General features: G+C 49.1%; 1 protein-coding gene across 2 annotated transcripts; it reads left to right on the top strand.

Annotated features, from left to right (window-relative positions):
* The first annotated feature begins 6,506 nt into the window (after nucleotides 1-6,506).
* CSF1 (colony stimulating factor 1) lies at nucleotides 6,507-25,921 on the top strand. Of its 2 annotated transcripts, none has more exons than XM_080915579.1 (9): nucleotides 6,507-6,865; nucleotides 10,213-10,335; nucleotides 11,393-11,455; nucleotides 13,307-13,477; nucleotides 16,668-16,815; nucleotides 17,963-18,978; nucleotides 19,925-19,977; nucleotides 20,299-20,357; nucleotides 23,891-25,921. In XM_080915579.1, the coding sequence occupies exons 1-8, from the start codon at nucleotides 6,827-6,829 to the stop codon at nucleotides 20,342-20,344; spliced, it is 1,659 nt and encodes a 552-aa protein (XP_080771705.1). In that variant the 5' UTR covers nucleotides 6,507-6,826; the 3' UTR covers nucleotides 20,345-20,357; nucleotides 23,891-25,921. The 2 variants fall into 2 exon arrangements, with proteins under 2 accessions (XP_080771705.1, XP_080771704.1); XM_080915578.1 differs by lacking the exon at nucleotides 23,891-25,921 and adding an exon at nucleotides 21,278-21,406 and having other exon boundaries at nucleotides 6,812-6,865.
* Nucleotides 25,922-26,228: the final 307 nt, after the last annotated feature.

Below are 26,228 nucleotides of genomic sequence, written 5' to 3'. Positions count from 1 at the left end.
GCTTTAAAATCTAGGTGAATGATCCACAGTTTTATTTTTAAAGCTCTAGGAAGAACAGGAATATGGTTTCTATTTTTGTGTTCTAAAAATACATTTTCTAATCTTCTGTTTGCTTCACAATAAGATAGCTTTGGCATGACACTCTCCTTGCAAAAATGAAATCACAGTGTAAAGAAATAGTACTTTCTGAGCTGTAAGGGAAGCAGATATCTGACCTAAGCCAGGGTGAAAGGAAGGGAACAGGGCTCTAGGCCATTACAGCTCTAGAGAAGGTCAAGATTCAGCAAGGGCTTAGGGCCTCAGAATTAGTTTTGGTATTTCAAGAAAGTTGGCACCGGAGGCCAGGGTCAACCATCCTCAGCCAATTTGCAAATATTTACTGAGTGATTACAGTGTGGAGAGCTATGGTAGAGAGGAAAGTAAGATGTATGCACTCCTGATTTGCTTTTGGTGGTGTGCTCTTTCGAGTGACATCATTGCCATGATTTCAAGGAAAAACTGTAGCTAGAAGTCATTGGCACTCCAGTCTAAGATAAGGACCCCAGTATTCCCTTTGACTTTCTATCATGCTCTGAGACAAGACTCTACCTAATGAATGAGGAAACTGAAGCTCCAAAGGGTTTCACACATTATCCCTGGCCTCATAGCTAGGAAACAGCAGATCTGGGATCTAAGGGTAGATAGCTCTGATTTCAGAGAACATTGGAACCTTGCTTCCAAGGCAACAGAGCATTTTACAACCTGATCACTAATGTATGAAATTCAGATTATGATGATCCTCATTTTACACATTAAAAAAAAAAAAAAAACCTGAGGCTTGGAAAGTTCAATTCATCAAACATCCCTATGAGTAGGCAGATAAGGTTAAGATTTAGGACAAAGCCCAATCTTCATAGAAAGTCCCTTCTATCCACTCTGGGACCCTCAGCTACTTCTAGCCCAGACTGCTGTGATGAATCCTAAAAGAGATTTAATTCTCATAATACAGTCCTTACCTAACAGCCCTAACGGCCTACAGACCATGCAGTAGGCCATGCCTGGACTTTGCCTCAGGCTTTCTGGGAGGAGAGAAGAGGAGGTTGCCCCAGGGTGAATGGCCTGCTGCTCTCGTGTTCAGAGACCCAGAGTTGTATAACAGCATGGAAGGAGAAGGAATGAGAGCTCTTTGGGGCTCCAGCAACCAGGAAGCTCTTGAATGAATGGACAAAATGGTGGTTATGGGTTTTGTGGGTCCAGTGTACTTAAAAAAAAAAAAAGAGTTTCTCAAGAAACAGAGTATTCCTGTTCCTAACAGCAACTGTGAAATTTCTACACCAAGGAGTGGGGACAAACACCTTTACACTCCTCCTGTCTGTAGGAGTAAGCCTATACCCCAGGCCTTTGATCCCCAAAAAGGGTCCCCCCCACACACACACACATGATACCCAGAGTGGAATTTCTGTCTATACCTTGTCCTGGCCATATTTTTCTCTTTCCCAGCATTCCTTGACTGAGGAGGCCATAGTGAAGCCTCTCTAGAATCCTCCCTTAGGGGATCCAGGGTGGCCCTGTTGGAATAGCAGATCCATACCCTTTTAACCTCACCAACCCTTCAATAATGCCAGCGATGCCTTACTAAACCTACTGTAGTCCAGTGGTGATATAAGCATTGTGCAAATAACTCAACTGCTCCTCATAACAGTTTGTAAGGAAGGTGCTATTGGTTATCCTCATCATATGAATGGGAAAACAGGATCGTGCACAGAGCTAGCATGAAGTGAGAGTTTAACTCAGGCATGCCGGTGCATAGCAAATAGTCTTCCTTGTCATATTTCACCTCGGAGGAATGTTACGACATTTCCTTTTCCCAGGGGAAAAAAATGCCCTGCGCTAGCAAACTGAAAGGAGATCTTTTCAGCTGGCTGAAGGCCCTAGGGCTGACTGACCAAGGAAACCACAAAGATGAGCAGGTTAGAATCTCTTAGCCCTCTTAGGGGGTAACCCTAAGGTATGTCTTCTGACCCTCATGCTCTTCTTCATTCTTCTACTTAACACTAAGCAAAACAGCCTAAAAGAACCAAGGCAAGGAAATCACAAGATATAAAACAGAGATCTGTACCCCCTGGCTATCTCTGACTTGAGATACTCCAATTTTTTGTCCCTGCCTTGTTGAGGGCTTCTAGTTGCACCAGGTAAGTTTGAGTACTGAGACCTTTCTCCACCATCACTGCCTCTTGTTAAATTGTCCCTTGACGTATCTGCACTGTAGCCTGTAAGCAGGAAGAGCACACAATTTACCTAGCCAGGAACGAGCACAGGCCAGCACTCGGCAGGCACTCAGAAATGTTTATTGCACTATCGGACAAGTTCCTCATGTCCTCATTCCAGGTAATTCTCTGCTTCATTTGCTCTAAAGCCACACAAGACCAAGGATATGAAGCAAGCTCGGTCATGGCCTAGACAACAGCAGACATGCTTTCCTTTTGGTAGTTCTCTTTCTCCAAAGAAAGTTGGAAACTTTCAGAAAAGTTCCTCTGTTGGGGATTTTGACTTTAAACTGGATAAGTCAAAATTGAATACATAGACTGCATCTTAATTTTGGATTAGATTTATCCAAATTACAGGAGTCAGGAACCTGGAGCCTGGGGAAACAGCTGGGCTGGTGAGTAGACAGGCCTCCTAGCAGAGTCTGCCCTCCAAGACAAGCCTTTTACATCATGAGCCATAATGATGGGAACAAGGGGAAAAGCTGGTTTCTTCCCAATGGGGAGAGGTGGGCTAGGCAAACATAGGTAGCTTCTCCAAATATCAATTACTGGCACTTTGTAATTTTTAAATTCCAAGTCTACAGTATTTCTAAGCACCAGAAGGCTGGAAGCCACAATTCCCATTTAAATTATAGAAAATCTGAGTCCATGGTGTCTGCTCTGAAGAATTTAAAGGGCAGTGGGCAGTACCAGAGATCACACGGAGACCTCTACTTTCCTATCCTGGTTAATCTGGTGTGTACAGGTGTGTATGTGTGTGTGTATGTGGGGGGGGGGGTGGTCATCTAACACACTCTGACCTTCGAGTAGTACCTTGCCAAAAACACTGAGACTCAGAACAGCATTGTACAACTCCAAGCTCTATTTGGATCTATTTACATGACCCAACTTTTATGGAAAAGAGGAGGGAGAAAGATAAGAAAGGGTGTAAAAAATAAGAGACACACCGTGGGAGGAGGAGCACCCTTTGTGATAACAGTCAGTTTGCTAGAAAGATCTCCAGAGGAAGTTGCCTGACAAATCATTTCAGAACAATCTACAAACGAGGTTTCCTCCCATTTCCTGCCACCCATCTCAATTTCTCTCTTTTCAATCACTCACCCTTTCCTTGGTTCACTGCTCTAGTAAGGAGGGTCTCTCCTAAACTCCCTCTGCCCTCCCCCAGGCTCAGCTGAGTGCTGCCTCCTTGGTTATGCTGCAATTTGGAAATCGCTGGAACCCCAAATCTCAGACAGTGCCAAATTCCTCTCTCCCTTCCCCTAGGACCTGGCTCCGGACATGACTCTACCAGTAGTCAGCATGGAAGACTTCAGAGAATCTTATCAACCACATGGAGCCTGGAGCCCTCTCATTCCAGACTTGATCTCAATATCTCCATCCCAGTCTCTCTCCCATAATACTTGTGTCGTTCTGGAAGAGGTGCCTTAACCTGTCTGGGTCTCTATCTCCTCATTTAAAGCAGTACAGGGATTTAAAAAGGGTTCAATTCTATGATTCCATCGTTTCCCTTGCATTGAAGGGCTCACACTGGCTTGTCTGGCTCCACAGGACCCTGAAACCCAGACAAGACTCTATAGAGAGTCAGGCATAGGAGGAGATACCATAATCAGTCCCTTTGGGTGGTCAGAGGAGACCACTTGGAGCAGCCACTTTAAACACATTATCAGTGCTTCCAAACTTGTCTTCCTTAAGCATGGAGGTAAAGCTTATTTAGCCACCAGAAGCACAATGCCTTATTTTAAAGTAACACAAATAAGGTAGCTACAAGTCCACTGTGGAAATCCAGTTATGGATGGTCTTCTTTATCCCTCTGCAAGGCCACATGAACAAAGATCTTATTTTTGCCTTTGGGCAAATGAGGAAAGAAAAACAGAAAGGATTTGCCTAAAGTTACACAGTAAGTGAGTGGGGGAAAATTCTGGCATCGAGACCCCCAAGTCCATACCACCACTATTGTGTCGGTGATTTCATAAAGTGGTAAGGTGGTCGGTGGTTAAAGTTAACTGCTACCAAGACTGATGACCAAAGTTCAACCCCCAGGATCTGCATAGTGAGAGGCCTTCTGACTCCTACATAAGTGCCATGGTACACACACACACACACACACACACACACACACATGACTTTAGTTTGCCTAATAACTTAATGGAAAGGACATCATTGGCTCCATTTTATAGACTTTGATGCCAAAAGATGTGTATTCATCCATAGCCACTCAGCAAATGACTGGACAGAGCTGTCAAGGGCAATATCTTGTAAGTAGTGGGTTCAGGTAAACCAATATGTGAAGGGTTTCAGTAGGATGGGAAGGGGGTTTCTTGCTTTGCACGTATGTGATGGATGGCTGAGCTTGCCTTTGTGCTGATATAAAAGATGCTTGCACTCTTCTAGACACAGTTTAGCTCTAACTCCAAGCTCCATGAGCCTGGGGCAGAAACTAGTTTGTAAAAAAAGATGGAACCAGTAAAATGTGGCCTTTTTTCAGCACTCTGCATGCAGGCCTGTCTTACTTATATGGCTTCCTTTTGCTTTTTTTTCTTAAAAGCGTTGGTTAAATCTTTATTGTTCCAGACCACTTAAAGAACATCCCACCAAAGAAGGAAGAAAGCCTTGATTATGTCTCTGCATTCCTCTGGGAAGCCATGAGTGCCAGTCTACATTCTAGTGGCTCACAAACCCATGAGACTGAGTAGGGGACCACATCATCACGTTCATGGTTACACCTCCAGGGTCCAGCAAAGGGCCTGGTCTATAAGTATCAGTGAATACCTTTCAAGTGACTTATCCATTCCATCTACCCAGTTAACTTAATTCCTATTATGTGCTATGGCTGTCAGTTCAGAGGCAAGTGAAATGGGGTGCCACCTAGAGAAAGCCTCTGGCTCAGGGTGCAGGTCAAGTGTAATCATTAGTATGCAATGGTTCTAAACTTTCTCAATGCTGAGACCTTTTAATACAGTTCCTCATGTTGTGGTGACCCCGCCCCAACCATAAAATTATTCTGTTGCTACTTCATAAGTATAATTTTGCTACTATTTTATACATTATAATTACATGAATTATAATGCAAAACATAGGATATGCTGGATATTTGATATGAGACCTCAAAGAGGTTGCCACCCACAAGTTGAGATCCACCAGTTTAAAATAACGTAGAGAATGAATGAACGCCAATTTAACCAGGACGAGTGGGTTGAGTCCAGTGGGACACAGGTAAGGAACTATCCATCAGCCTGAAGCATCTCGGAAAGCTTTGCAAGATGAGGATGTCATTACAACCCTAAAAGAGGAGACATTCGCCTTAGATAAATGGGAGGAAAAGAAGAGTTCATGTCAGAGAAAGCATCCTGAACAAAGGCTTATGAGGGTGACATTATTGCTCAGAGCTAGGTTGAGCAAGGGCTGTGGAGGATAAGTGACAAAAGGGGCTTCTGAGACCAGACCACTCATCTGGGCATGGAGGGACTGAAACACATCAGGATGCACGAAAGGAAGAAAAAGGTTCTGATGTTGGCAACAAAATCAATAGGCTCCTCTTGGTAGGTTAATTTAGACTCATTCTCATGTAAAGACAAAATGTGATTGTCTCCACAAGTGCATTTTCAACAGAGTTGAGGGAAATCAAGGGCCTGAGCACACCAACCTTTCTGCCTAAGCTGGGACAGGGGACCAGCCAGCATTTTCAGGTCAACCACCTGAAGCTCCTGGCACAGAGTACAGAACCACCCAGCTAGTTGTCACAGGACTAGGTCCCTCCTCTCCTGACCAGGTAGCTGGATTGTTCCCTACTTCTCCCTACAGCCAGAGGACAGAAAGTTTAGCAGATTCTTTGAACAATGCATAGGAGGGAGCAATCCAGTCTGCAAACCAGCTGCCCTGGGCTCCATGAGAGAGTTGAATGAGAGGCCTAGGTCTTCAGTGGTTGGTCCATCCCCATTCAAGTCCTGTTCAATATACTCTGTCTGTTTCCTGCACAGATTTGAGAATTTTTGGGCCTAGAGGGAAAGTCCCTAGGGGCCAGCATTAGACAGAGAACAATCACATGAGATTGACAATAGTGGCGAGCGCAGAAGGGAAGGCAGTGTCTTGTCCAGAGCTCGAGAAAGGAGGGGGAGGGCGGTGGAGCCCCGGTTACTTTGCTGAAGGCTGCGGTGCCTGCACAGCCATAGAGCGACCGGGAAGAGAGCTAGCGAGGACGACCAGGCGGCCCGCTTGGGGGAAGGGAGTCGGCGGTTCAGTGGGCCTCTGGGGTGTAGTATGTGTCAGTGCCTGTGAGTGTGTTTTGTGTGTGTGTGTGTGCGTGTGTGTGTGTGTGTGTGCGTGTGTGTGTGTGTCTGGCGGAGGGCCAGGGTGATTTCCCATAAACCACATGCCCGCCCGCTTAAAAGGCTGTGCTGAGGGCTGGCCAGCGAAGCTCGACCAGGGGAAAGTGAAAGTTTGCCTCGGTGTCGCTGCAGCTCTCTGCATCCCAAGACAGCGGCGTGGCCCTCGACCGGGTCTGAGGCTCTCCAGCCACCAGCGAGCAAGTGAGCGAGCGAACCAGGGCGGCCAACACGCCGTGCCGGGACCCAGCTGCCCGTATGACCGCGCGGGGCGCCGCGGGGCGCTGCCCTTCTTCGGTAAGCTGCAACCGTGGCGCGCGGGGCCCCGGGCTGGGCTGGGACAGGAGCTCTGCAGCAAGCAGCAGCCGGCTCGGCGCGGCCCCTTGAAACGGACAGCCCCTTCTTGCCAGCTGCCCAGGCTTCCCGGCCCTGGGTTCTGGCTTCCGTACTGCTTCTACGCTAGGGCTGAGGCCCGCGGTATTTTCAATAGCTGCTCCTGGGGCAGCAGCGCTTTGCTAGGTGAAGGAAAGGCTGTTCATCCCATTGCACAGAGAAGAACACTGAGCTACCCACAGGCAGGAGAGAGAGATGGGGGCTGGAGGGGGGGTCGCAGCAATTGGTACGGGCCCAGTGTCTGCCAGGATGGTCAACCAGGTCTCCAGGTTCCGAGTGACAGAGACCAGAGTGTGGCATCATCCCCAGTAGACATCTTCCTTTCGCTGTTGCACGTTTGTAGGTCCCAGTTGGGAGTGGGCCTTCTGGGTAGGGTCGCCCAGCTTTATGCCAGGACCTGTGCTGAGCAACCTGTTGGCAGGGAAAGAGAGATGGGCATGCTGCTACTTGTTCAATAGATGTGCAGGAGCTGTTAGGGGTTTGGGTGGCTCTCTGCGGGGAATTGTACCCGAATCTTTTCTTGAAAGATTTGGTTCAATGAGATGGGGGTAACTCTGGGGTGTGTGGCTGACTGAGGAAAGTGCAAGGAGAGTTCAGAGCTGCAGAGTGGATGATAGGCAGAACTGTCCCCAGCAGTGGCAGCAGATGATACTGTGGCTCTTACAAAGTGAAGGATGGCACTTTCAATGAACAGCAAGTGAGCTTGCTTCTGGGGAGAATGAGAGGGAAAACGGAGAGGGCAGGAACAGAGCTCCTGACGGGCAGAAGATAGGGTTGCAGGTGTTCGGAAGCAGAGAAAAGTAGATCTACAGAGAGGGAGGGCTCATCAAGAGGCAGAAGATGGGGTTAGGAGGGAAAGGGATGAAGAGCTGTATCATACGTAACAAGCAAAAAAAGAAAGGAAGGAAGGAAGGAAGGAAGGAAGGAAGGAAGGAAGGAAAAGAAGGAAGGAAGGAAACTAGAAGGGGAAACAAGAGGAAAGAGAGGAGGCCAGAATTAAACAAGACAAGTCGCAGGGTTCGGTCAGGCAGTCGGGCCAGGTCTCTGCAGAGACATTACTGGTTGGGAAATGGAACATGATGTCTTGGTGCTCTGAGACTGCAGTTTCCTTCCAGGACTGCTCTCACAGTCAGAGGCTGAAGCAGTGGGTGGGAGGAAAGAAGCAAGCCAGGAAGAGCCTGTTCAGCCAGATGCATTCTAGAGTATTAACCCTTGTGCGTCCATCTGTATTCCTGTCTATGGTAGCATTGGGGTTACAGATCCAGATCCAGGAGTGTCCTCCTTTGGTCATCTTTGAAGCCAGTGGCTGTGCATGCCACCAAAAGCCAGCATCCCTGAAGTAGTGTCTTTACCTTGCTATCTTAAACATCAATGTCTTGAAATCCTCGGACTGAGGTATTTCTGAACATCTCCACTCCCAGGTCCTTTCCTCCGTACCATACACATGATGGGTGACACCAGCCTGGGCCAGAGTTATCTTCTGCACAGTCATTTCCTTTAACGGGTCCTGAGCCTGGGGTTCTGAAGATCCAGGCTGCCACTCCCACTCAGGGCTAACTTTGCAATTACCCAACTGTGGCCAATGCAGTATCAACCCATAGCTGGCTGCTCTCTCTCTCTCCCTCTCTCTCTCTCTGTCTCTCTCTGTCTCTCTCTCTCTCTCTCTCCATATATATATGATATCAATATATATATATTGATATCAATATATATATATGATATCAATATATATATATATGATATCAATATATATATATATGATATCAATATATATATGATATTAATATATATATATATATATATATATATCAGTTCAGCCAGAACCTTAACAGATCCTGTGCTTAACTGGCATTGGCTAACCCTGTGCCTCCATGCCCATCGCATCTTCCATCCTTTAAGGCCTCACTGCAGTCCTTTATCTCTCTGCACTGTCCATCCAGTGCTGCCTTTCCTCCCTGGTATGCACTGGCAAGGCTTTGGTCTTTTAGATGCAAACCAATGTTGTTATAAACTGTTTCCTGGCCTCCCCGTGTTGTTCCAATGCGCTCCTATTTGCAGCGTTTGTCTCATCATCTGGACTATTGGGGCAGAGCCCAGATCCAAGAAGGTGCCAGTCATCGCTCCACCATGCCAGCATTTCCCTGAATTGGGGGATGTCAGCAGCCAGGATGCTCAGAATGGCAGCCTTGGGCCAGGGAAAGAAGGCCTAGGAGCCCCTCTGCCTCAGTCTGGGGCCTTTTGGGATACCCTATTAGAGCCCATTGGGCTGGAAGGAGCTTAGAGGGTAGAGGAGGAAGGAAGGAAGGAGAAAGAAAGGGCCTAGTCAGGTGTCAGGAGCCAGACCTGACTAGGGATGAGCAGCTACTGGGCCAGGTGGGTGTTGACGAGAGGGAGAGAACGTCCTTGCTGTGGCAAGAGCTTGCTGACTCTATGAAGGGCCTGATGGGTATCAGGTAGGCAGATGCCAGCAGCGAAGTACAGCATTGCCTTTGATCAGCGAGATGGACTCTTCCGGAAACGCAAGTTCAAGGCTCTAGGAGGTCTGCCCCTTGGGTTGAGTTTCCAGTGTTCAGTCCTGGTGTTTCCCCCTGTAGAACCAGACCTGTGGAACCAGATGAGGAGGAAGGTAGGTGCAGGGGTAGTGAATGTTTCTGGCTTGCACTCTGAAAGCCAATGTCTGACCACAAACTTGAAGCCAGCTTATAAGGTATCTATTTGTCTCTGTTAAAGTTGAAAGGACAGACATTCTTACCCCCGAGTCTCTCAGTCACCAAAACTTAGTGGTTGGCATCCCATTAGTATTATCGTTAGGCGTTCTCTGTAAGCTGAAAAGATGGCTCGTCATCTAAAAACACTCGTTGCTCTTGCAGTAGATCCAGGTTCAAATCCCAGAACCCAGATGGTGGTTCACAATCATTCATTCCTCCAGGTCCAGGGGATTCCATGAGGCAAGCACATAGAGTGTATACATTGCAAGCAGGCAAAGCATTCATAAACATAAAACAAAAATAAGTAAGCCTTTAAAAAATGTAGGTTCTCTGTATTGTTGAGCTGCCCTGGGCTAACCTGAGAAGAGTTGCTGGAAAGGATGGCATTTGGGTTATTATCAAGGGAGATGTGGTGCCCTGGCTGATAAGAACCTAATTGGGGAGTGCTGCATTATGGGAATGTGGCTTTGATTTATTTTTCCTTAGTGGGACACGAGCTAGGGAGAGGAGGTGCTGGAAAGACATGATTCCCTTCTGTTATAGACATGGATGGGCTCCCGGCTGCTGCTGGTCTGTCTCCTTGTGAGCAGGAGTATTGCCAAGGAGGTGTCGGAACACTGTAGCCACATGATTGGGAATGGACACCTGCAGGTCCTGCAGCAGTTGGTGAGTATGAGACCATGCCTTCTCCTCACTAAAGAAACTGAGGCAGCAGCCAGAAGGCAGAGTCAAAGAGAGAAAACAGTTAACTGGATAATGGCTATTCTGGTCTTTCATTGGCCTTCTTGAGGTGGAGACCTCAGGTCCTCCCAACCTCTTTGTCTGGGTCCCCTGTAGTGAATAGGAAGGGCTTCTAACTGTTGCCTGTCCACTATGGATTCTAAAAGGCTCCTTGACCCTGCTCTGACTCAGACAATACCTCCTCAGGAAAGTCAGCCTGGTCTGCCTGCTGGGTCAGAAGGTTCATCCCGTTCCTAGATAGCCAGATCGCCTGACAGCCTGGTACCAGGGCCCCACCCAAATTTATATGGGAGGCTCTAGCCTAACTCCCCACCAGCTGCTTTCATTTTTGACCCTTGTCCGAGGTTGGAGTACCCTACTCATCTGGGCTGGGAAGGAACCCAGATCCCATTCTAATAGGCTTAATGGAATCATCAACAATTCTAAATGTCATCTAGCCAGGCAGGATCCAGTTGTTGTCATGGCTTCCACTCCTCTCACTAAAGAATTTATCATCTTTCCACGAGCCTAGCAGTGTGGGGCACCAGAGGGTAAGGCCATCTGCAATGAACTTGGGCCCTGGAGCTGAACCTCCCATTCTCCCTTCTTAACAGCACTCTCTTCGAGTGCAGTTTCCATGGCAGGACCAGGTCCACGAGTGTCATCATGGCCTCTGAGAGTTAGAACATTGCTTCAGGGAGAGGTAGGGGCTAGAGACCCAGACTCCCCAGAGCTTGGCCAGCCTCTCTTTGAGGCTTTTCATGATAGAGTGCTTACCACCTTCCAGAAAAGATTACATCCTGTATTTTCCTAGAGATAATTCTTCCTTATGCAAACCAGATTGTCTGATTCCATAGGTCAAAGTCGAAGTGTCTGTCTGTTTGTTTTTAAGTCCTCTGAGCATTTGGAAGATACAGCTTTTCCCCTAGCTGTAGCTCTGTTGTTTTGCCATTGTTTTAGGAGGTAAAGTACCATGTAACCACTGGCCTGTTCTATCTCACAGATCGACAGCCAAATGGAGACCTCGTGCCAGATCGCCTTTGAATTTGTAGACCAGGAACAGCTGGTGAGTAGCAAGTGTTTGTGAAGCTCCGGGTGCTTAAGGGGATATTCAGAGCCCACCCTGTGGTGACACGGGGCAGCAGGAAGGCAGCAGCAGACCTAACGCAGACAGAATGAGGATAAGGGGGTCGCTGTGTTCTCAAGTGTCAAATTCCAGATTGCAGGGCCGTGCAGGGTCCAGAGCTTCAGTCCTTTGCTGTTTCCTTACTTTGACCTAGCAGAAATCAGGCACTTGCTAAATGCTAGGCACATTCCCCAGTTAATCCTAACAGTACCATTCTGAGGTTCACAAATATCACCACTTGTTACCCATGCAGAGATTAAGGAGGCCTAATTTGAACCCAGGCATGTTATACCATGTGCTTAACCTTTTTAAATCACATCTCCTCCAATGCACTGGTCAGAGACAGGAAGCCTAGTTCTCTACCCCACACCTAACCAACTGGTCAGCCAATACTGTCTCCATGCACCTTAGGGTGCTGTCCCTCTACACTCCCCAAGTTCCTTGGAAAATTTCAGGGGCTTCCTGACTTCTCTAATTCTAGGGCACTCTTCATCTTACCACTAGGGGGAGCACCCTGAAACCCCAACGCCTTCACTTCTCTCTCCTTACCTGTGAGGAACCCCATGGCTCCAGGCAAAAGCACAGTTCCAAGTCTGCCATACCTACCACACCCTATGTTCATTTCTCTCCTTTGCTTCATTCTGCTCCCCATCGTTTTCATCAGCTCTTTTCGATGTTTTTCCACCAATTTCCGTGTACCTTGCCGATCCCTGTGCCACACCTCCCTATCTTGGAGCCTCAGAGAACCATCAGGATGTCCAGAATCCCTTCCGTCTCTGAGCTCCCATGCACTTCTGTGAACGTGCCACAGCCTCCACCGTCTCAGGGTTTCAACCATTCATTCTCTTGCTCCTTCTCTTGGACCATGGCACCTATTTACTGGATCAGGCACTAGAGATGCAGGGATAAAAATAGTTTTGGTCATTGAACCACCTGCTGTATCCTTGGAGACTAAAACCCAAGGCTACACTTTTGACAATGAGGTAGGCCTCAGTATCTTTATATTTTGGAGGATTTGAAGGGTTTATATGGCAAAAAAAAAAAAAAAAAGTGGAAGTACACTGAAAGGAGAGAGAGGGAGAAGGAGGGGAAGGGGAGGAAAATGGAAGGAAGGGGAAGGGGAGGAAAATGGAAAGAAGGGGAAGGGGAGGGAGGGGGAGGAAAATGAAAGGAAGGGGAAGGGGAGGGAGGGAGAGGGAAATGGAAGGAAGGGGAAGGGAAGAGAGGGGGAGGGAAATGGAAGAAAGGGGAAGGGGAGGGAGGGTGAGGGAAATGGAAGAAAGGGGAAGGGGAGGGGGGGGAGGGAAATGGAAGGAAGGGGAAGGGGAGGGAGGGGGAGGGAAATGGAAGGAAGGGGAAGGGAAGAGAGGGGGAGGGAGAAAGGGAGGGAGAGAGGAAGGGAAAAGGGAGGGAGAGAGGGAGAGAGAGAGAGAGAGAGAGAGAGAGAGAGAGAGAAAGACACACAGAGAGAGACAGAGAGAGAGACAGAGAGAGAGAGAGAGAGAGCATGCTAGGGGCAGCAAACCCACCCTCCCCTGTGTGTCTCCTGACTAATGCTGCATTTCAGAAAACCAACGCTCTCTCTAATCAGAATCTACCTTTCCTTCACACTAGCTCAATTCTCAGTTATGGTTGATTTAAAGAAAGAATAAAAGACAGGCGAAGGGTATCATCATCCTCATGACTAGCGTGGTGTGTCCCCTCTGACTGCCTGGGGTGTGGTGGCCTCATATAAAGCCTGGGTTCCCAGCCACCATGGCCAGGTGCTAAGTTCTGGTTCCTGTACTCCAGGATGATCCCGTTTGCTACCTAAAGAAGGCCTTTGTTCTGGTACAAGACATAATAGACGACACCATGCGCTTCAAAGACAAAACCCCCAATGCCAATGCAACTGAGAGGCTCCAGGAACTCTCTGTGAGCCTGAACAGCTGCTTTACCAAGGACCATGAAGAACAGAACAAGGTAGGGTGATTCTGGGGGCAGGAGTGGCAGGGAAGAGCGGAGGAAGGCTGCAGAGGTTCTCATATGCTTGCCTTGCCTGAACCAACTTACTGTCTTGCCCATTCATTTCTTTACTCCATCCACCTTCATCAAGAATTCATTAGACAAAAGGCCCGGTGCTGGACCCTGGGGATATCTTTGGAGCAAGACATTCCCCTTTCCACCATTACAGGGCTTATAGTCCAGTGAGGCAGGCCGCTGCTGAATGATGACATCTTTAAATATAATCAGAAGGGCTCTTCATCCACTCAGCAAAACCTCACTGAGTGGCCACTGTATATCAGGTGCTGTTCTGGATACCAGGAATGAGCTGTGATTTAAAAAAAAAAAAAAAAAAAAAAAAAAAACAGGTAAAAACCCTCACAATCATGAAGAGAGGAGGGGTGCCGAGTCAGCTAAAATGAGCAAGTATGTGAATGGATGATGATGGTAGTAATAGCACTGGAGAAGTGTAGACCGGGTGAGGAACAGGAACCCGACTCTGAGAGTGCAGTGAGGACCGCTAACATAATGAGGATGCAGAGGGGAAGAGACAAAGGCAGCTTCTAAGCGAGAAAACCTTAACTGGTGCTACAGCAGAAGGAAGAGCAGTCAGAGCCACACACAGAGAAACATTCTGGAGTGAGAAGTGCTATGCTCAAGCACTAGGGTAGCCAGAAAGGTTTGCGTTCAGAAACCCAAAGTGGATGGATCAGCAGGGCCCAGGCATGGGATGTGGACAGGAGGAAGCAAAGTCAGGAAGCACAGCATTAACTCAGGTGCCAAAGATAAGGCTTTTTGTCTTAAATTGAAAGAAGCCACTATAAACTAGTGAATGGCAAGATGTCATTCATATATGATGGAAGACCATCTGGTGGTGAACTGGAGAGTAGGCTATGGAGAACAGGAATGGAGGTCAGGAGGCCAGTGGGAGGCTCAGCCAAGCTGGATATGGTGGTGACTTGAATCAGTGTGGAGCAGAGAAAATGGAGGTGAGTGTATGCATGATCTCTCCAGACAGACAGGACTCGATGCTTCCCGGTAGAAAGGGAAAGGGTGAGTCAGGATGCTTTCATCTTGAGTCCCCGGAGTTCTTTCTCGCTGATGGCAAAATAAGGATAACCACAAGCTGAGTAGGTTTGAGGGAAGAGCTCAGTTTGGTGTGAAGCACATCAGACAGCTACAGGAGCAGCTCACGGTCGTGAATGCCGGATACACCAACACCGTTTGTGGAGCCACAGAACTGCACAGCCCTGTCTGTCCTTCTCACCCTGGTGAGAAGAGAACAGAATCCAGGAGCCCGAATGAAACGCAGTCTGAGGTTGTAGGAAAACCTGGGGAAAGGAGCACCTCAGGGCTTCCAGATGGAAGGAGGCTGAGAAGTCAAGTAAGATAAGGGGTGACAGCGTCCATTGGTCCATCCGATTTGACAGCATGGGGATTCCTGTTGGAGACAGGTGGGGAGAAAAGGAAGAGAGGAAATAGAGACCATAAAGTGGAGGAACTTTGCTCCAAAGGGGGACAGAAAACCAGATTTTCTGGAGTGGCTATACGGCTGAGGAAAGGACAGTTCTTTACTATGTAGCGACTCACCTGGAGAGCTTATTTAAAATGCAGAGTCCCAGCAAACACCATTATGGATTCCGCTTTCCTGGATCTGTAGCTGAGCCTGGGAATCTGCATTTTGAGAAGCTGTCCCATCAATGCTTGATACAGAAGCCCCTCAGTCTCCCCTGGGTTGGTGACTATTTGCTCAGTGCATGCTGAGGGGGGCTTGCTGAGAAAGTTTGGGCGTCAGGGTTCTAGGTGAGGATACCTGGTCTCTTTTACAGCATATAAGGTTGGGGACATGTGCAGGACAGAGTCAGCTGGCCTGCCTTAACAGCTCCTAGGCTGGGGTGCTGTATTCTAACATCACAAACAGGGAGATGAATCCACATAAGGCCAGCCATTTGTCTATTCTCACTTAGCTGTTGAGCGAGGAAGCCAAGCCCAGGTCATTCCATTCATTCATTTGTTTAATAAGTGTTTATAAGCCTGCTATGGCTGGGCCAGAGAGATGCAGTGATGTAATCAAGGGAGCTATAGTAGTCTTGGAAAACCTATTGTTCTTCCAAGAATAGCTCAACCTTAAGAGGGAAAGTTGGCATTCTGGAAATAGGCTGTAGATGAGACTAACCACACACAGAACAACTCGCTGGGAAAGGTGAGGTAGACCCAGAGCAGAACCCTGAGGCACTGCAGTCTGTAGAAGGAAGTCTCTGGCACAGAGCCTGAAGGAGGAGGGAAGAGCCTAGAAGGGCACGGCTTCTCAGAGCTGCAGAGGGTGAGTGTGAGCACCTGGGCCCAATGCAGAAGAGAAAAGCCATTCAGCAGGCAGGCCAGGGCATCCTCAGCACTTCCTCCAAACTGCAGCAGCAGCCAAGGACTTCATTGCCTCTGGTCTCCCCAGGTTCGTTCTCTACACCATACCAAGATAATTCTCCTGAAAGACAAGTCTTATGCTATGGACCACCTTCCCCAGGAGGTTTTCAGTTTCCTATTGGCTATGTGGCTTACAAGTTCCTGGCAGAGTCAACAAGTTCTTGGCCTTGGCAGAGCTCTTTCCGGCTGCGTCTCTTGCCATGTTCTTCCTACGTGGCAGAGCCGTAGCCATTCCGCCTTCTTTCAGGCTTTTGCCGTCTCATGCTTTCCTGCCTCAGGGCCCTTGCGTCTTCTATCATCTCTGCCCCACTTCCTTCTCTTCCCTCACTCATTTTCAGCTGATCCTTCGGAGGTCTCCCTGGGCCCTCAGTTAGCACCCATTTGCTATACACCTTCAGATGCTTCAGGGTACTCTCTTGGGAGGCAATGTGACTTGGAACAATGTGTTTAGTGCTGGTGTCTCCTGGACTCAGTGCCCAGCTGGGCCAGGAACCACTTCTTTTTTGTTCACTGCATGATGCCCAGGTAAATATATGGTAATATGCCTGGCACTTAGATACGTATTAGATGGATCTCTGGATAAACGACACATCTCTCAACCTCAAGACTGATACTGCTGCAAAGCAGAGAGGATGTAATGGAGAAAACAAAGGGGGGGGATGCATGTGAAAAAACCAAGAGAATTTGACAGAGATAATAGAGAAGGCCCATGTTCATGCTTACCAAAGGGGCTTCTCTCTCCTCCCAGGCCTGTGTCCGAACTTTCCATGAGACTCCCCTCCAGTTGCTGGAGAAAATCAAGAATTTCTTTAATGAAACAAAGAATCTCCTTGAGAAGGACTGGAATATTTTTAGCAAGAACTGCAACGACAGCTTTGCTAAATGCTCTAGCAGAGGTAAGCCCAGAAGGGGCCGGCTACAGGGAGGGCGTGTGCAGGGTGAGATATGGGGCTAGGGGAATCCCAGAGGCAGCCTGGGTGCTAAGTGTGTTTCTGTGTGTTTTGTGTACTCGTGTGGCTCCATGTACCTTAAGGTCCTATGCACATGTCTTTGCTGACATGTGTGTGCATGTACACTGACTTTTGCCTGCATGTACTGTTTTACTGCCAAACTTTATGTGGCAGACTAATGAAGGCCCCTGCTGGTGGCCTGTGATGACAGTGAATGGGTAAGGGGACCTTTCTTGGAAAGCCATGTCGGCATGGTGGCTTCCCCTGGGCTCTGCAGGCTGGCGGAATAAATGGGGGTTCCGTGGAAAGAGCAGGTGCTCCACCTGCCAATCAGAGACCTTGCTCCAGGAGCTCGGCTGCAAAACACTAGGATAACCTGGCTCCAGAAGTCCCCAGGATGCCTTGGATGTCCCCTCAAGGGACAAGGCTGGATTTGAAGTCTGAACGTCATCCAAACTCTCTCTACCTGTGCACTCTGCGTGTAGTCATCTCTGCATCCTGTGCCACGTGTGTCCTACATTCAGCCTCACTCCCCAAGGCGGGGGCTGAGGTCCTGCAATCGGACAACAGCCAAGTCCAGCCTTAGTGCTTCAATTCCAAAATCCCAAACTTGGCTGCTCCCCAGCCCCAGCCTTGTCCTGCCTGTGGCAGCAGCTAGGGTGGTTCCACTCCTGGCTATGCATGAAACCTGTGTCTTCGAGGCTTCGGAGTGTCTTGTGTTAATCTAGGAGCGATTGCTTAGCTCCCTGGCCTGAGCGCTGCTAACCCCGGCCTGGCCTCCGGCCAGCTGGAGCCCCTGTACACTGTCCTGTGGTCTTCCTCACCCCGAGCCCTGCTCTGTTTGTCTGTACCCTGCTTTTTGGCTCCTAGTCCATGATACCCTGCATATTTATTCCTCCTGCCTGAGTTCTGTGTCATGATTGTTTATTACTGTCTTGCCCTCTCCCCAGCCCCAGGTCTGTGTTAGAAGAGGGACCCCTTCCCATGCCCCAGAACCTTATCCCCTTCTTAGCCCCTCTGGGGGAGCTGTGCTGGAGGCTGGTGACTCTATCTCCTCCCCATCTTTCTTTCTCCCCCTCTGTGGTTCTTTCAGATATGGCGACCAAGCCTGATTGCAACTGCCTGTACCCTAAAGCCACCCCTAGCAGTGACCTGGCCTCTGCCTCCCCTCACCAGCCCCCTGCCCCCTCCATGGCCCCTCTGGCTGGCTTGGCTTGGGGTGATTCTCAGAGGACAGAGGGCAGCTCACTCTTGCCCAGTGAGCTGTCCAGTGAGCTGACACTTCGCATAGAGGACCCAGGCAGTGCTAAGCAGCGACCACCAAGGAGTACCTGCCAGACCCTCGAGTCAACAGAGCAACCAAACCACGAGGATTCACAACCTCATCCTTCTGCGGGGGCCCCCGTTCCTGGGAAGGAAGACAGTATTGAATCTTCACTGAGCACTAACTGGGTCTTAGAAGAAGCTTCTGGAGAGGCTAGTGAGGGATTTTTGACCCAGAAAGCAAACATTTCCCCCTCCAAGCCTGTAGGGGGCAGCATCCAGGCAGAGACTGACAGATCCAGGGCCCTCTCAGCATCTTCTCCATTCCCTAAATCAACAGTGAATCAACAGCCTGCGGATACAACAGACACGCCATTGACAGAGGTGAACCCTATGAGACCCACTGGCCAGACACAGAATAATACTCCTGAGAAGACAGATGGTTCATCTACACTGCGTGGAGACCACCAGGAGCCACGTTCTCCCCATATTGCGACACTGAATCCCCAAGGAGTCAGCAACTCAGCCACCCCGTTTGCTCAGTTACTGCTTCCCAAAAGCCACTCTTGGGGCATTGTGCTGCCCCTTGGGGAGCTCGAGGGCAAGAGAAGTACCAGGGATCGAAGGAGCCCCGCAGAGCTGGAAGGAGGACCAGCAAGTGAGGGGGAAGCCAGGCCTGTGGCCCGTTTTAATTCCATTCCTTTGACCGACACAGGCCATGTGGAACAGCATGGGGGATCCTCTGACCCCCAGACCCCCGAGTCTGTCTTCCACCTGCTGGTGCCCGGCATCATCCTTGTCTTGTTGGCTGTCGGGGGTCTCCTGTTCTACAGGTGGAAGCGGAGGGTAAGGAGAACCCCAGGAAAGGAGGACATCCTATGGACAAAGGCTGGGTAGGGTACAGGCCGGAGGGTAACCAGGTTCCAATAGGTTCTGCAGCTGCTAGAAGGTGGGGATGACAGCCCAAAGGGTAGAAGGCAGTGATAGAGTGTGACTTCAAGAATCAGGAGCTGCCAGGTATGGTGGTGAGCATTTAACCCTAGCAATCCAGAGGCACAGGCAGGCTTCTTTGGCTGGCCTGATCTTAAAGCAAGTTCTTGGCAAAGCAAGATCTAGAACTGCCAAAGCTACATAAAGAGATCCTGTCTGAGAAATAAATAAATAAATTTATTTATGAGGTCCTTGACCTCATGGAGATCATTGAGAAAGGATGAGTTCTAGGCTAGCCAGAGCTACATAGAGAGATCCTTTCAAATAAATAAATAAATAAATAAATAAATAAATAAATAAATAAATAAATAAATAAATAAATGAGGTCTCCAGCCTTCTTGAGATTATTGAGAAGGGATGAGAACAGAATTGTGTAAAAAAGAGAATTCTTGGCTGGGAACTCAGGAGGCAGAGGCAGATGAATCTCTGTGAGTTTGAGGTCAGCCTGATCTACAGAGTGAGTTCCAGGACAGCCAGGGTTGTTACACAAAGAAACCCTGTCTTGAAAAAATGAGAGGAGGGGGAGGGATGGAGAGAGGGACAAAAGGAGGGAGGGAGAGAGAATTCTTGAACAACCAAGTGGAAGAGGGGAGAAAGGGGGAGGAGTGTTATTCTGAGAACTTGGGGCCCCATAGGTGGTGTTCTGCATGGTAGGGGACAGGGGAAATGCCCATCCTCAGAGGTCCAGGAATCTCCCTTGGCTGTGCATGCTTTGGAGTAGTGGGAGGAATTCTTGCAACTCTCTCAGTAATGCTTGGGGGCATGTCAGCACCTCAGCGAGATAAATCTTTCTTGTTCTTAGAGCCATCGAGACCCTCAGACATTGGATTCTTCTGTGGGGCGACCAGAGGGCAGGTGAGCAGTTGGAGTGGGGCTGTGGGAGTCACTGGACGTCTATCTTGGGACCTGTTTCCCCTCTAGATTGAAAGAGAGGCTTCTCCCCCTTGCCCTAAGGAAATGGAGCTGCAGAGCAGGGTGGGTACAAAGAAAGAAGGGCCTCTCTTCTTCCCATAACAGTGGAGCTTTCTCCTGATTTCTTCCTAGAGTTGGGCAGTTCTGGGTCTTCTAAATCTCACAGAGATGGAACCTATGTGCAGGGTTGGGGATAATCTAGGAGGCCCCTCAAGTTCCATGTTCCTGCTGAAGTCTTATGTCAACCCTGTGTTCTGCCTGCAGCTCCCTGACCCAAGATGAGGACAGACAGGTGGAACTGCCAGTGTAGAAAGGATTCTAAGGTAAGGCTCTGATTTTGATATCTCTCTATCCCTTAAAAAGAACTAGCTCCAGGTACCCCCTCCCCCGCTGTAGAAACCACCTGACTTCCAGGAGGCCCACACAGTTTGACTTCCTCTCCTCTGTCCCATTCCTGAGTCCACTAGGCCCCTCTCTAGCTAGGCCCCTCTCTTCCAGGCCTCAGTCCCCCCTTGCTCCTGAATCCCCTCCCCTGCTGAGACCAGTTACTATGACCTCTGTATTATGTTTCTAGTCTTACTGCTGCTACATCTGATCCCAAAGCAGCCATATTCCTCCTCTAATGAAGCTTTTACAAGGTCTTTACCACCCTGGAGAATTTTCATTAGCCTTTGCATGGCTGCAAGCCCCCTTCAAATACAAGTAATCCCAGCTTGGTGCTGAGTCCTGACCTCCTCAGCATCTTCTTCTTGCCAGACTGTGCCTTATCTGGTCCTGCTCCCAAGTCAAGGTTATTGATGCTTCCCTGACTTAGGATCATGGTACCATAGAAATTTAGAAATTTAGTCTTGAGAGAGCTGTTAAGAGGTCATTTGGCCCAGCATCCCAGCCTAAAAGGGCTACTCTGCATCCCCACAGGGAGTTACCCAGCTTCCTGCACACACACACACACACACACACACACACACACACACACACACACACACTCCCAGTTCCAGGCAAGTTCTCTGCATGCCAGCTGCTCAACTACACACAACACTGGGATCACAACACACAACACTGGGGGAATTCCTTCCTTATGTGGGCAAAGCTTCCTTCCTTCCTCCCCTTCCCCCACCAGCCCTCTCCCATCTTCTCACGAGGCCTGATAATTTAAAGTCAGCTATTCATGTCCCCTTTAAGAATTCTGTGTGTTAAGTGTGGCCAAGCCCCTCAAACATTCCTTATATGATATGGTTTTCAGACCCCTCACCATCCTGGACACACTCGTTTGTCAATGTCCCTCTGAAAATGTGGCGCCCAGCCCTGGACACAGTACTCCAGATGTTGTCTGACCAGCTCAGAGTACAGTGGGACGGTTGCCTTCCTTGATCTGGACAGTACTCTTCTACTCATGCAGATTAAGATCACATTAGTTTTAACAGCTGCATCATATATTGTCATATGTTGAGCTTGTAGTCTATTAAAAAGCCCAGTTCTACTTCCTGTGAGCTTCTGTCCAGCAGACCTTCGCCATCCCATACTCCCATACTTGGACACTTAACTGTTTTAACCAAAGTGTAGTTGGATCTCACCTTTGTTAAAACTCCTTGTCGTTTTTCTGCCCATACCCTGAGCCCAGTGAAAGTTCTTTCGCTTCTCTTTACGCCTGGTTGGGTTCCCTGCACATTGACGCATTGTTGCCCTTGCCCACAATGTTGATGGAGATGTGACCTGGATTCTTCCTCTCTACACCCACCCAGCCTATCGGGAAGCCTTCCCTTCCTGAAATATTCCACATCCCTCCGGTTGTTCTTTTAATTCATACCCCTTCTGCTCTTTTGCATATGGCTAATGCTATATCAATCTGCACACATTTGGATGGTGTTTTATGTATTTTAAATCATATTTTATGTGTATGTGTAAATTTTGCACTACTGAGAAGATTGTAAGTCCCTAGAGGGCAGGAACTATCTTTTTTTCTTTTCACTTCGTTTTCAATCTAGGGTTCTAGTACAGACAGTGCCCCCTCCATCCTTGTTAAAAAAAAACTTAGTAAATGTTGGTAGCTGGTTTCAGGTCTGAATCACCAATTAACCCTGGCCAAATTTCTCTAACTGACCAGCCTTCTGGATGACCAATTAACCAGCTAACTAGTCAACTCATCTTGACAGCTAGTTAGCTGACTACTTGACCAATTAGCTGGTAACTACTTAACTGACTAGTTCTTGATTGATGAGCTGATTGGCTAACTAGCTGGCAGAGTGCTTAGTTGATTTGCTGACTGACTGGATGGCAAATTAACTGTGTGACCTGTGGGAGTTTCCAGCTAGACCCCTTTCTGCACATAAGCAAACTGTCCTGTGTGTAGGATGACGTGTCTAAGCCCCTTCCCCAGACAGAAGAAATCTCACAGATGCTCAGGACCAGGGAGATTTATTTGGATTAAAGCAAGCAGCAACCCATATCTAGAATCTTGGGGACCCACTTAGCAGTAGTGTGGGGGGAGATGGGTAAAATGAATTAGCTGGCTCATTGGAGCAGCTGCAAGAAGGACCCAGAGCCCCTCCAAACCGAATCAGAGTAAAAATTGCTGGGGACTTTGGAGCTCAGTGCTGTGTTTCTGCCACGTGTATGACCTTACCCTCAGCCCTGGTTTCTCTGTACCCAGTTGTCCTTTCCACACCTCCTAACTCTCAGACCTGCCCAAGATTTTAAGTTTCTCACCTAAGAATATCCAGATTTTATCAGACACTTCAGATCTAAGTTGGTCCTCATTTTAGTCTCAAGGAGTCTATGAGAACTGAGTGCCTGTGTCCTGATTGACCAACACTCTGACAAGAAGATGAGTGGGACACTAAACTGCAGAAAACTCAATCCCTCGGCCCCAAGGAAGCTGGGAGTTAGGTCAGAGGCTAGAGCATGCCCTCTGGGGCTTCTTCCCCAATGGCCCCTGTCAGAGCCTGTGGCCTGGCTGTACCAGCATGGCTCACATCCAGTTTATAGTTCCTGCTCGTTTCCTACCCAAAGCATGGGAATAGGCTGGCAGCCAAAGGTTGTAGGTCTCATCTTCCTTCCTTACCCATCACAGGCTTGACCAGTGGGGCTGTGGTCATTACTGGGGAGGCGCCACACAGGGTCCAAAGTCAAACTGTTGGGTGGAGTCCAGGGGATTTCTGCTATGGAACAAAGAGTTCCGAGGATACTGGACAAGGAGACAAAGATGGGGGTAGGGTGGGGAGAGGGCAGGGCCCTGCTCCCATGGATGACAAGAGGCAAGTCCTTTATCCCTTCTGGGAGGAGGCAAGGCTACTGAGGGTGAGCATGCCTGTTGGCAGGGCAAGCCCTCCCTTTTCCTGGCATTCTTTCTATTCAACTGACTTTGCCCAAGTGCCTTGCAGACCCTCCTCTAAGGCATGGTATGGAGGTAGCTATGAAAATTTCTTTGCTAGGGTTGGCAGACATCCCCTTAGATCATTGGTCTAAGACTCCTAAGATGGCCTTACCTGAGGAGTAGCCTAGTAGGGACATTCAACAGCTTGTTCCCTGCTTCCATCTGCTTGAGCAATAAGCCTTCTCTCTCTTGCCCTAGACCTCCTCCAGTCCTAGCCCTCATTTTGTGGTCACTACTCTCCCAGGAGGAGAGGTAGGAGGTGAGGCCAGTCTGTCCAAAGGCTTGGACTGCTGCCAGGCAAAGCTGCCTGGTGTCTCTGTGGTGTCTGGGGTCGCCTAGAGGGCCAGGGAAATGACCAGAGGAAGTCTTGCCTGAAGCCAGCCAACAACCCACAGGAATGCCACACCTCCCCCAACTATGTCCTCAGCGACCCTCCCCACACTCCCCCTGCTGACCAGCCTTCTTCCCTTCTTTTCCCTACAGCTGGGCACATGGGACTATCTCTTTATGGAAGGAGACATTATGGGAACATCCACCACTACCCTCTCCTGCCATCTTCCTGGGGATGTGGTCTGCCACTACCAGAGCTCCTGCCTACCGAGACTGGATGAAAGCAGCTTTGATGGGTGTCTTTCCATCCTAACCTTTAGACTCTCGACTAAAGAGAGTGGGCTGGAGGAGGCCCCAACATACTGCCACTATTTATTGTGGGCCCTAGAGACTCCCTGCATTTGAGGAAGGGCAGCTCAACAGCTCAGGACCCTTTCCCTTAGGGGCTGTTCCCTCCTCTCAAAACCAGAACCTGGCAAGGGACCCACTAGCCTGTATGGCCCATGGGAGACCAGGACAGATGAGAAGGAGCAGAAGAACCCTGTGCCCAGAAGACCCAACTGGAGCCAAGGAATTCCAACACGGACAGGCAGGGACCTGTCTCCCAAGAAGAGAGCCTGACATTCAAAGGGTGGGATAGCATCTGCCCGATTTCCTGTAAAGGCAGAAAGGCACACAGCTCAAAAGACAGGAAGGCCTTTGGCTGCTTGTGCTGACAGTTTAATGGGGTCTACACCCTCAACTTGCCTAAGTGCCCTCTGCTGATAGCCAGGAAGGAGGGAGACCAGCCCTGTCCTCAGGACCTGTCTGACCTGGCACATGATGCCAAGAGGAAGACTGAGCCCTAGCCTCATCTCCTCCTGCCCGTAGCCCCTGCCAGAGTTCTTTTGGCCAGCAGAGGCAGCCCTCATGAAGGAAGCCATTGCACTGTGAATACTGAACCTGCCTGCTGAACAGCCTGTCCCATCCATCCCTACGAGCGACCATCCGTCCGAATGTTCTCCCACTTCCTTCAGCCTCTCCTCGGCCTCTTGCACTGAGCTGGCCTCACATGTTGACTGAGGGAGCACCTAAGCTCCTACCTTCCCCTGCCTCAGCCTTTGATTGTCCAGGGGGAAGCTGTGGAAGAACTGCCTGGGTTACCAGTCAGAGCTGGTCTTTAGGCTGTGTTCCTGACCCAGGTTTCTGCATCTTGCACTTTGACATTCCTAGGAGGGAAGTGACTAGTGGGAGGGAAAGAAGAGGGGGAGGCAGAGACAAAGGCCACAGGCAGAGCTATGAATGAGAATGGGTCTTGAAAATATGTGTGTACCCCTAAGCTTGAAGTGATCTCTAGTCTCCAGCCCCTCAGCCAGCCGCCTTCTCCTGAAGCCTGGAGCTAAGCAGGTTGTCCTGTGACTGAGCTCCTGCTCCAGTCCCACGAGCTTGGCTCCAGCCCCACCCTCTTCTGGCCTTTGTCCTCCAGACCTGACCCCAGTAGGCAAGGATACCCTCCCAGTCTCACCTACCACACACCCTGCCTTCTCTAGCCAAGCAAGCCAAGTTTAGAGAGGGGTCAAAAATGGGATGTTCACTTGCAGCTCTGCTCTGATGCCCTCCGTTTCCTGGGCCAGGCTTGTCTGTGGTAACCCGGGCATGGGTGGTAGGGCTCTCACCTGCCCCTTGGTCTCTTTATGCTGCTGTGTCCCCCCCTTTCCTGCCCTCCCTGGCTACTGGGTCGATAATCTTTCAGCCGTGGATCCGGGAGGATAGTGGTCTGTAAGCTCCACCAGTCCTGTTCTGAGACAGCAGGGGGAAGGACACTGGAGACTTTCTTGTGGGGCTTGGTTAGCCTTCTAGTTACAGACTATTTCCACACTAGAAAAATAGAAGGAAGAACACAGAAACGAACGAACAAAAACTCCTCCACCTTAAACATATATCATTAAAAACAGAAGAGCAAATCCAACCCATTGCAAGAAGCTCTTTGTGGGTGCCTGGTTACATCGGAGCAAGGGGAGCCCCAAATCCACCTTTGGAGCACCCCCTGCGCAGGAACCCCTTCTTTCCTCTGAGAAAGCCCAGAGGGAGCACTGCCTCACGAACTGTGAGACTGAGTTTTTTATACTTGGAAGTGGTGAATTATTTTATATAAAATCATTTAAATATCTATTTAAAAATAGGAAGCTGCTTTTATATTTAATAATAAAAAAGTGCACAAGCTGCCACGTGTGAGTCATGGGAAAAGTTAATTTGGGGGCTTGGGCAGGGAGCTAGCTCTGAGATTTTTTTTTTTCAAGGTGCATAGAGAAAGTTTTCTCTGGGCTTCAGTCTTGTTTCCAAAACTTTCTGTACTATTGATGTTCAAAGGCATTCATCTGCATATCTGTTTAAAAGGAAAAGGACAGAAAGCAGCCAAACCTCAGGCCTGGCGGCTACCCCAACCCCACCACCTCCATCCCAGCCCAGCCTGGGAAAATGGCTGGTTGGGCTCTTTCCAAGGGCCCAAGGG

Source organism: Micromys minutus (genome assembly GCF_963924665.1).
Source record: "Micromys minutus genome assembly, chromosome: 4".
NCBI classification, from domain to species: Eukaryota; Metazoa; Chordata; class Mammalia; order Rodentia; family Muridae; genus Micromys; species Micromys minutus.
The sequence above is the reverse complement of the archived record's forward strand: the minus strand, read 5'-3'. Positions and strand labels throughout refer to the sequence as shown.

Bases quoted from the DNA above. Each gene is read 5' to 3' on its own strand.
- CSF1 (XM_080915579.1), top strand. From the start codon at position 6,827: ATGACCGCGCGGGGCGCCGCGGGGCGCTGCCCTTCTTCG. The intron at 10,336-11,392 runs GTGAGTATGAGA...TCTATCTCACAG, and splicing joins TGCAGGTCCTGCAGCAGTTG to ATCGACAGCCAAATGGAGAC. The intron at 13,478-16,667 runs GTAGGGTGATTC...CTCTCCTCCCAG, and splicing joins ACCATGAAGAACAGAACAAG to GCCTGTGTCCGAACTTTCCA.